Raw genomic sequence first — 10,261 nt, 5'->3', positions numbered from 1 at the left:
GCATCTCTCAAACCTGAAATATGTATACTCAGTACCACCTCTGCACACATGCCTACACACAGCTTAACCCACAAACATATATGCACACAAGACACATAACACAACCCAAACAGCTAAATACCAAAATACCCTCTCCTTCCTCTGCTCCATCCCTAGCCTCCTCCCCAAGGCCCTACTGAAGGACAGGGAGATTCTATAGAGAAAACAAAAACCTCTGCCCTCAAAAAGGGGCCAGGGATCAATACTGTTTAGACTTGGCTAGCGTGTATTTCCTCCTGGGTTGAGGAAGATTTAAGTTTATGGTTCAATCCAATGTTTTTAAAAAAAGGAAAGGCTGAAAATGAGGAAGTTGGGATGGTGTGCTTTTTATTTCAGTGCAGCCCCAGACTTTAATACACGGGCTGCTCTCTAAGCCAGTCCCATAAATCAGAGAAATCAATGCCTGTTTATGATTATTATTGCTTTCTTTTTTTTAGGGGGGTGCAAGGAAGAGGTCTGACGGGAGTCCTCCTCACCTCTCCTCTTCTCCAATCAGGAAGAATAAAAAGTGGGAAAGGACAGGGAGAAGAGATGGGAAAGCCATTCTGGAGACTGACTTCAGCGTCTCAGCTAGATTCGTGAAGGGAAGGCAGCTCTAAAGGGTAATGAGGGTAGAGAGATGGACACACAGCCACGGAGGAGCCAAGGACAAAAGGTCAGTTCTCAGAGCCTCAGTTTCCTCCACTGAAAAATGGGGAGAATTCTATCAGGCTGCTAACTAAAAGGTCAGCAGTTCGAATCCACCAGCTGCTCCTTGGAAACCCAATGGAGCAGTTCTACTCTGTTCTATAGGGTCACTAAGAGTCGGAATCAACTCAAGGGCACACAACAACAACTTAGTGATTGGAAGATAAAAGGAGATAATGACCCAGAAATCAAATGACATAATGACACTCACACCTATCCACTTTAAAATCTAATTGCCAGGAGAGGGAACGCTTCTCTCCCCTACGGTTAAGAGAAGGCTCTAGGCTTTGATCTCTGGGTGGGGGTGAAGAGGGGCCCTAGGAAACAGGATGCTTCTTGGAGTTGCCACAGCTGCTCAAGTCGGCCCCTTCCTCAGTCAAGGGACGTGATGGGCTTGGCAGGGGGTTGGGGACCCTACAGGGCCACAGGGGGGAAGGAAAAAGGGAGGGTAGGTAGCCCACTTCCCAGACACTCAAAATGGGATGTTTCTCTGTAAAGCTGAGCACCCCCCAACATCGCTTCTAGATGTGCTCAGAGGGAGAAGGCTGAGTTGTCTAAATTAGGGGAGGAGTACCTTGAACCCCAGGCCTCAGACTCCCTAACCCAAAGGCTTTGAGAGCTTGGCGATTCCAGGCAGCGCTCCCTAAGAAAAAGGACTGTATAAACTCCCAACCACCAGAAATCAACTCACTTGGGCCACCTCCAGGAAAGGGCCCATCTTACTGCACCCAACTCTGCACACCTAGGATTGGGTGAGCACCTATTATGTGCAAGGATTACTCCACACACCCAAGGAAAGAGTGGAAGATGGAAGGAAGGGATTTACTGCAATGAAACTGGGAACCCATGGCAATATCAAATGCTCCCTCCAACTTCACTCCAGGCCGCCAAGCCCCAAGCCCCAAGCCCCAAAACCCTGAGATGGGACTCGGAATGCTCTTGACTTCCTGGGCTCAGGGCCTAGCATCGTCGCTTCCCCTCCCACAGGAGTGAAGAGGACATCAAGGAGAGATTTTCAAGAAAAAAGGCAGAATGACTGGTCATTCTCACTTTTCACAAAATCAATCCTGTGGCAACAACAGGAAAGTAACTCGAGGACAGAACACATAGAACAGAGTTTCCACGCATGCGTAAACCCCACAAACATTCAGGCACGCAAACACAAATGAGCTTGGGCACACACACCCTGAACTCACAGACACCAGCATCCAAATATGCGTCTAGTTACAGAGAAATGTATCCTATTGCACAACACTTACCCTTGCAGAAATACACAAAAACAGGTACTCAGATGCACTAGTATTTGCACATGACCGTATTTGCACACCTACAAATGTAACCACACAGGCACATATGTACATACATTCATGGTAGAAGAGAGAAAATGGAGCGAGTAGAATTTACAGTGGGGGTGGGAGGGAATCCGGGACAAAAGGAAGCTGGTATCTCCTGAGGAGTGAGCCCCCTTTTACCTCCAACCCACTGAGTGTGCAAAGACCCTGAGTCTGCCCGGGAAGGACAATCCCTAGGGTCAGGGGCAAGAAGCAAACATTTCCCTCAGGGAAGAGCAGGAATGAGAAGTGTTCTCGGGGCTGCTTTCTGCGTCCCCCTCGGTCAGGAAGCAAGCCAGGCTTTGTTGGCTTTCCGAGGGGTGTGAGTCCCGCTTAGGTTTTCGGTCCGGACCTGGCAAGCTGGTGCCCACCTCAGGGTCGGACTACCCCAAGGCAAACCCTGCAGCGGGACCAAGCGGCCGCTGCTCTGCGCTGCTTCCCAGAATCCGAGCCTCCTCCCCTCCGGCCTGGCCCCGGCCATCGGATCCGAGCTCCGCAAGGCTCCACAAGCCGCCCTCAACACACCGCTTCATCCAGTGGAATCACTTCCCCAAACGAAGAGCAGTGGGATTAAGGCGGCCAAGCGGCCGGCCCGAGGGACCTCTCGCCCTAGCCGGCAGCTCAAGGCGGGAGGGAGTTCCCCGCCTCCGCCTCACACTTGCAAGGCCTTCTGCCTCTGCAGGAGAAAAACGAGAGAAAAACCCGGACAAGCATGAAAGGAAAAAGAAATGGTGCAGGGCGGAGCGGTAGCAGGTTGAAAAGGAGGAGGCCGCGCAGCTAACTGAGCCTGGCCCAGCATGATGAGCAGCTCCGGCCAGGTTTCCAAAGCCAGAACTGCGGTTTTCGGCCTTCGGGTTGGCTGGAACGCATGGGGAGACCAAGAGTGTCCCGGCAAACCCTCCAGGCCCCTGCCAAACCCGCGCGGGAGGGGTGCTTTTGCCCCCGTGCTTCCTTTGCCACTCCTTCGTTGTGCGGGGACGGTCAGGCTCGGCTAGGTGTCTCAGCCCCGGGGATCCCAGGACCTCTGCTCCCGCCGGTGTGTGGGTGGGTGCGACCGTTGTGCGCGGCGGTGCTGGGGACGCAGGAGCCACTGGGTGCCCGGGCCCACGCCCTCCCCAACCCCGCAAAGAGGAGGGCCGCCAGCGCTAATGAGCACAGTGTACACTTTATTTCAGACTACAGGTTTCTGAACATAATAAAATCTTTGGCTTGTAGCGGCGGTTCAGTCTCGCAGTCTGTGGGGTCGTATTTCTCAACAAGTCTCGGGAAAACGAAAGGGGAGCCAGACAGACAGACCGACAGAAGCGGCTGGGGAGGGGAGGAAGAAGCAAAGAGCAGACACGCGAGGAAACACACTCTCACGCACACAAAGAAAAATCCCAGAGAAACGAGGGGCAGCGCGGCGGGCGGGAGGCACCGGAGAAGCAAGGACATTCAAAAGAAAAAGGCAACGTAAACGAAACTGGGGCAAGGAGGTGGAGGTGGGGGATAAAATAATTATAATAATTATAATAATTATAACAATAATAATAAAGGAGATTAATAAAAATGTCCAGCAAATAGACTTCGCTACACATATTTCTTTTCCTTACCTGAAATTAAATATATACAAGGTCGTAAGCGGTTTGGCTAAATAGAGCTTTAAGGAGTTCGCAGTTGCGTCCCTTATACTGTGACTAGAGAAGAGATCTGATTTTTCGATAGCACGTGTCCGAGTCTTTCTCCCTATTTAGAAATGTTTCGTTTCATCGTGACTCTCCATTCTGAGCATCTCTCTTTCTCTCTCTCTCTCTTTTTCCTGCCGCCCCCTCCCTCCTCTCGTTGATTCTGGCTCCCCCGGAGCACAGCCGACCAGGCGGCGGTGGCCAAGCCAGGAGGGGGCGCGGGGCGGTGGACCGACCGCGCGCGCTGCCCCGGCCGCCAGCGGCTACTCGCTCTCGTCTTTGTCCTGGACGGTGGTGGTGGAGTGGTTGTACAGTCCCTGCGCCATGAGGTGCAGCGCCAGGCCGTTCTTGATGCCGGTGGCTTTCTTGATCTTGGCCCGCTTGTTCTGGAACCAGATCTTGATCTGGGACTCGTTGAGGCTGAGCTCCTGGGCCAGGGTCTGCCGCCGCTGCTCGGTGATGTAGCGGTTCGCCTGGAATTCCGCCTTGAGTCTCTGCAGCTGCTCAGCCGTGAACGCCGTCCGGGGCCGCTTGTCCTCCTTCTCGTTCTTCTTCTTCTTCAGCTTCCTGGTGCGCGGACCTGCAGCGGCGGAGAGGGCCGGGTGGGGGTGGGGACGAGGGCAGAGGGGAGGGAGGAAAGGGCAGAGGAAGCCGTGAGAATTGCCGAGCCGAGCCCGGATCGCGCCCCGAGCTTCTGGGGGCACTCCTTGAGGCCTTGCTGCGCCCCTCGGCTCCCTCTCGCCGGCCAACCCCTCGGATCAAGCGCCCCTTGCCTGGCCACGGGGGTCACTGGGTTCCTTTCTGGGGGGCTGGTAGAGCCACGCAAACTCTACCCCCAAGTCATTACAGGAGAGCCGGGGACAGGCTAAATTCACAGCACTTCCCGGCCAAGAAGGCAGGAATCCAAGATGGAGAGACGGTTGGAGCCCCATCCAGCCTAGCCCAGAGTCGGGGGTCAGGGGCCTGCCCTGGCAGCCCTGAGATAAAAAGAGGCTCAGGCCCCGGGCATGGAGGGCAGTTCCGGGGGAACTGGCCAGAGAGAGGTAACCCCTTATGGCCTGCCTGCAAGCTAATCCCACCCCCCCCCAAGAAGCCCTCTCACACATTTACATCCAGGCCCCAACACTTGTAGCTGCTGGCCCTCAAAAACAAGGGGAGCAGAGTGGGTTGTGAGAGAGTTGCCTGGCTCCAGTACTCTCAGTGCCCTCTCTCTGCCTCCTCTTATTCCTTCTTCTTGGCCTGACCTAAGCCCTTTCTAGGGCCCCAGGGAGACACCAGCCACCACTTCTCTGAAGGAGGAGAAAAGGCCCTGACTTAGCAGTATGCCTTACCCTCAAGACTCTATCTCCACCCCAGTTCCCCTGCTTTGCCTCTTGGATGCTACTACCCAGGCAGGGTCTCCCTTTTATCTACTTCCAAAAATTATGCTGCAATTTTAGGAGTGAAAACACTTGAACAACAAAAACAAGGCAGATTGGCTCTCCCTGCCCACTCATGGCATTTGCAAGGATACTACTCCCCCCCCCCCCATCAGAGAGCACAACAGGGGCAGAGGGCTGGAGACAGGGGGAGAATCCCAACAAAAATCTGTGCTTTTCTTCCAATATGGATATGGGAAGAGGCCATAGGAACATTCCTAAGCAGGTGAAGTCTCCCTCAAACACTAGCCTGGGAGGAGGGCTGCCATGGAGCCCAGCCTCAGATACAGGAGGGCTGACTGGAGAGGATACAGCTGTTGGGCTGTCCTGTGAAGCTTGTATCTCAGTCCATCCCTTCCTCACCCAGGTCTTCTGGCATTTACTTCCTGAGCTCTGCCATGGTTGTACAAGCTCACTGTTGGGCCTATTAAGCCCTAAAACCGGCTGGAAAGAAGGGTCTTCACTGGCATCTCTAAACCTAGTGACAGAGGGACCAGCTGGACAGTTTTTGATTCCCCAAGTAGGCCAGGGGCTGAGGTCACCGGTTGTGACAGAGTCCAGTCCTAGCAGAAGGCAGAGGCTTGGGCCTGGGTTGAAGCTCATCCCCTGAACTGCCCATGCAGGGAGAAAAAGCGAGTCAGTCTCCTGTGTCCCCAGGCCCATAGGAAGGAAAGCAGCCAAGAACAAAGAGGAGGCCCACTCCTGTGCAGGGCGCAGAGATGACCAGGAGGTAGGCTGGTGGGGAGGAGGACTTGGTTTGGATTAGTAATTAGGTGAGCGGGCAGAGATGGCCCAGAAGGTGTGCACATCTTCAGAAAGGCCCCGCTGCGCTTTGGGCGTCCGGGACCTGCTGGAGTGTTGTTGTGTTTTTGTGCACAAGGCACGGGCACTTGTAATAAAATCGTAGCCTCCCGGCCAGCCCGAGCCCAGCGGCCTGACAGCTCAATCACTCTATCCATCAGGCAAGTCAATCAAAGCAGCTTTTCGGAGGTTCAGGGAACCGGACGTGTCAATAACAGGGCTCGAGATGGCGGGAGCTGATAACGCGCATCGATCCGCACCCGCCGGGCAGCGGTCGGGAGACGAGAGACTAGCGGGCAGAAAGCTGCGCGTGGCTACGCGTGCCCGGGCTCCTGCGGGCCCTGGGCGCCCGGAGCCCGGTTAGTGGACCAGAACCTCTGCCGCCCTCCTCTCGGCCCCCATCGGCCTCCCGGGGGCTGCCCGCTACAGGGGCGGGCAGGCCTCGGCCTCTTCTTCCGGGGCCAGAAGGCTGTCCCAGGGTAGGCCTTGGCCTTTGCTTCGCCATGCGCGCGAGAGACCGAAAGAAAGACGAGCAAAATTGGGCTGCGGCTGGCGGAAATCGGCTAACTGGCAGATGTGCAGAAGGAAGGAGGGAAAGAAAGGACTAGGGCCGGGAGGATGTGGGAGCCCCGCTGCAAAGAAGCTTTGGACCGGACTGGCTCTCTCTGCAATCGGCCCGGTTTCTAGCCTGAGCCTGGCCTGTCTTCTCTCATCTCCGACTGTCTGCCTGTCATTCCCAGAAGTCCAGGAGCCAGAGGTTCCCGGTGCTTTGGCAACCGTCTTTCCCTGGGATTCCACCCACCCGGGTCAGACTCTATCTGCTACCTGCTCAGTGGCGGACGCATTTCTCTCCCTCCTGAGTCTCCATATCTAGCTCTAACTATGTAAATGAACTCTCCGCAGAAAACGTCTAGATGGTGCTTGGGTGTTTGTTTCTGTAAGAAACACGACGAAGCTTATTTCTCTGTCAAAGCCTTTCTCGACTGCAGTCTCCTCAGGGCCTGGCTGGTGAGATTTCAGACCCAGATCTAGGCCCGCCTTCCCGCTGGCTCTAAACACTCCTTCCCCGGAGGAAAAACCAATGACTCTGTGTATCTTTCCAAGAAACAATAAACGTAAAACAAAAAGAAGGCCCCAGCGGTTCGGAGTTGAAAATCGAAGGCTCAGACTCCAGCCTCTATTGCCAGGAGCTGTAGCACTCCGGGTGGTGGCCGCAGGGCCCAGGAGCGCAGAACCGGGCGCACACTCGCTTGGGGCTGGGTCCAGGGTTAAGGAGCTGAAGCAGGCGAAGAGAGCAGAGAGGGCCCGAGGCAAGGTTTGCTCTGCCTAGTCCGGCGGCTGGAAGTTCTTAGGGGCGTCCGCCCAGCGGGCAGGCATGGCGCAGCGGCGGTTAGGTACTCACCGGAGGACGGGCGATCCGAATACCGCGTGCAGTAGACCCAGGCGGGCCAGACTAGGGGCTGCTGCGAGTCAGTTTTGACCACGGGCCCGCCGTTGGCTGAGCCCATAAGCAGGATGGCCGGGTTGCCGTGCTCCGGGTATTTGGCGCCCTGCGCGCCCGGGCTCCCGGCACCACCTCCACTGCCGCCGCCGCCATCCGAGGGCTTGGCCGCTGCTGCCGCCGCCACGGCCGCTGCCGCCGCCGCCGCCGCAGCCGCCGCCGCCGCTGCAGCAGCAGACGGGTTCCCAGCTTTAGACGCGCCCGCGCCAGTGGCAGCTGCGGGCGGGGAGCCGTCGGGCGGGCCACAGTTCGCGTCCGGAGCACACAGGAGCGAGGAAGCGCCTGACGCCCGCGTGCCCAGCGGGTGGACAGGGTCTCTACCTGTGCCGGTCTGGCCTCTGTCGCGCTCAACCCGGCCTCCTCCTGCTGCGCCTCCTCCTGCCACCGCCGCCACCAGGAGCTGCGGCGGCGGCGGCTGCTCCTTTTTGCAGCCGAAGTCTGGCCTCAGGATGTTGTCGATGAAAAAGTTGGTGGTGCGGTGCAGCTGGGCCGCGGGCTGCGGCTGCTGAGCAGGCGCCGCGAGATGCTGCGGCGGCGGCGGCGGGGGCGGGGGGTGCGGGGGGAGATGAGGGTGGTGGGCCAGGGGCGGCAGGCACGGCGCCCCAGGAGGCGAAGGAGGCGCGGGCTGCGGGGACACCGGCACGCTGTCTCCATCGCTGCAGCTGCTGCCGCTGGCGCCCGGGCTGAGGCTCAGGCTGAGGCCGCCCGGTGCCGCCGCCGCCGCCGCCGCCGCGCCGAGGCCTGAGTCGCGCTGACTTTTAGGTTCCGGCTGCTGTTCTTCCATGCTCGGCCGCCCTGCCGCCCCGGCCGCAGCGCCGGCCCCCGCCCCCCCGCCTCACTCCCCACCCCACTTTGCCAGCGGCCCGTGGGGGTGCGCGGAGGGAAGAAGGCAGGCGAAGCCCCAGCGAAGGCACCGGGCGGGTGCAGGAAAAAAGCCCAGGCGCCTGCCCTGGATCGCTCGCTCTTATCGAGCAGATAGATCTTGCTGTCTCGCCCTCGCTCTAATTTGTAGACATCCAGATATAGAGACACTTGGCAATTTCTTTTTTCTTTCTGCGACCAGATTCAATGATTTGTTTTAAATGGGAAGTAAGCCACGGCCAAAAAATGAATTAAAAAAAAAAAGTAAAGAAAGAAACAAGAAAAAAGAAAGGAAAAAGCTCCAAGAATTTTTTTTCTTAAGGGGAAAAAATAGTCTTTAAAGTCTAGCCCAGTCTTCCTAGGCAGAAGTGAAGGGTTTGACTTCCCCGAGTGTCACGCTCAGCTGTGCCCAGAGCGCGAGGCTGGCAGCGCATTTAATCGCCTTTGCTTTTTTTTTGCAGAGAGAGCGCGTCTCCGCCAGCGCCGGGGCTGCCTTTTTTTTTTTTTTTTTTTTTCAAATCTCTGACAGCTCGGATCTTTGCACAAACTCTCGCTTGAAAAAAAAATCACCCAGGCACACTTTTTGCCTTCAAACCGGAAGCACGTGAGTCAGGGCCGCACGTGTGCGGGGCCAATGGCTAGCCGGGACTCGCGCTGACACCCGGGCCGCGGCCCAATGGGCGCGCGCGGGACTTTGCGGATAAATAATCCGGGGGCGGCGGCCGCAGGCGGAGAGGGGGTGCCGGGGCGCCGGCCCTGCGCGTCCGTCCCGCCCTCCCCCGCCCGCGCCGCCGCCCCTCCCCCTACTTCAGGCCAGGACCGAGGAGCGGGCCGAGGAGGCAGGGGGAGGGGTGGGTTGGGGGAGGTTTAGGCAAATAGGCAACTCCATAAACAACTTGTTGGAGAAATGCAGGATTATGCGTGCGTGCGCGCTGGACGCAGGGTCAGGAGGCAGGGGACTCAGCTCTTTGCACCCCCACCGCTGAGAAACTCAGCGTGTTATTTTCCCTCTTGGTCCTCCCTGCTGTTAGGAAGGTGGAGATATTATTGCGTGTGTGTGTGTGTGTGTGTGTGTGTGTGTGTGTGGGAGGGAGGGAAAGGAGTGAGACGAGGAGGTTGGTGATGTGAAATAGACCTTGAGTTGGTTACTTTCAGAGTCGCAATTTATTTTTCACAAACAGCAAAGCCCGGAGGCCCGTCTTGCCTAGCCAGCAGAGCCCGTTTGTCAACCACACGCCGACTGGCTGCACCGCAGGTCGTTCCCGCGGGATCTGCACTCCTGCCCTTCCCGGTCCCAACCTTGGATAACACCCAGGAGTTGCCCTGGCACCACTGAGCCAAGCCCAGAGGGTGCGGGGCAGCCTGAGTGATGGCCACGCCGGGCGCCTGTTCCTTCTCTGGCGGCTGAAGCTGCGGCCGCCCCGGTATCGTGGAGTTGTCCCGGGAAAGCACCTGGACCAGGAGATCAGGGCGATTATGTGAACAAGGCCCGGGCTTTTGGGCTTCGCTTTAGGCTTCCCTGCGAAGTAAAATCCAACAAATAAAAGCTCTGCTCCCCCAGGAGTTTGCCCTGGCTAGCTGACAATTTGTGTAGCGAGTTTCCCCCGGTTGTGGTTGCGGGGTAAGTGATTCTCCTGAAATTGCAGGCGACTCCCTGAGAGCCTCCAGCTCCAGCCCTGCGTGTTCTTCCCCTAGCTTTCGGATACAGCGGGGCTCCAGCGGCTCCCACGCTCGCTGACAGCAGTCTCCTGTCCGCTGGGCTCTTTTTCTCTTTTCTGGTCGAGGCACACCAAAAGTTCTCTCACAGTCAGGGAGAGGGGGCAAATGAGGCGCTAGGTACCGGCGACGATCCTCTGCCAAGTGGTGTTGCAGGACCAGCTTTGGTCGGTGTGCTGGAGCCAGCCGTGCGGAGAGAGGAAAGAAAGGCTTCCTCAACCCAGGCCTTCGCGGGAATGTTGT

The 10,261-nt window shown here is 57.4% G+C and overlaps 1 protein-coding gene across 1 annotated transcript; it reads right to left on the bottom strand.

Annotated features, from left to right (window-relative positions):
* Positions 1-3,984: 3,984 nt before the first annotated feature.
* On the bottom strand, positions 3,985-8,225 carry EN1 (engrailed homeobox 1). The gene is made up of 2 exons (XM_049889183.1): positions 7,343-8,225; positions 3,985-4,301 (listed from the first exon to the last, which is right to left on the bottom strand). The coding sequence occupies exons 1-2, from the start codon at positions 8,223-8,225 to the stop codon at positions 3,985-3,987; spliced, it is 1,200 nt and encodes a 399-aa protein (XP_049745140.1).
* Positions 8,226-10,261: the final 2,036 nt, after the last annotated feature.

The sequence above is a fragment of the Elephas maximus genome, chromosome 6 (assembly GCF_024166365.1).
Source record: "Elephas maximus indicus isolate mEleMax1 chromosome 6, mEleMax1 primary haplotype, whole genome shotgun sequence".
Classification (NCBI taxonomy): Eukaryota; Metazoa; Chordata; class Mammalia; order Proboscidea; family Elephantidae; genus Elephas; species Elephas maximus.
The sequence above is the reverse complement of the archived record's forward strand: the minus strand, read 5'-3'. Positions and strand labels throughout refer to the sequence as shown.

Coding starts and splice junctions, on each gene's coding strand:
- EN1 (XM_049889183.1), bottom strand. CDS start 8,225: ATGGAAGAACAGCAGCCGGAACCTAAAAGTCAGCGCGACTCAGGCCTC. Junction 4,302..7,342: donor TTCGGATCGCCCGTCCTCCG/GTGAGTACCTAA, acceptor CCGCCGCTGCAG/GTCCGCGCACCAGGAAGCTG.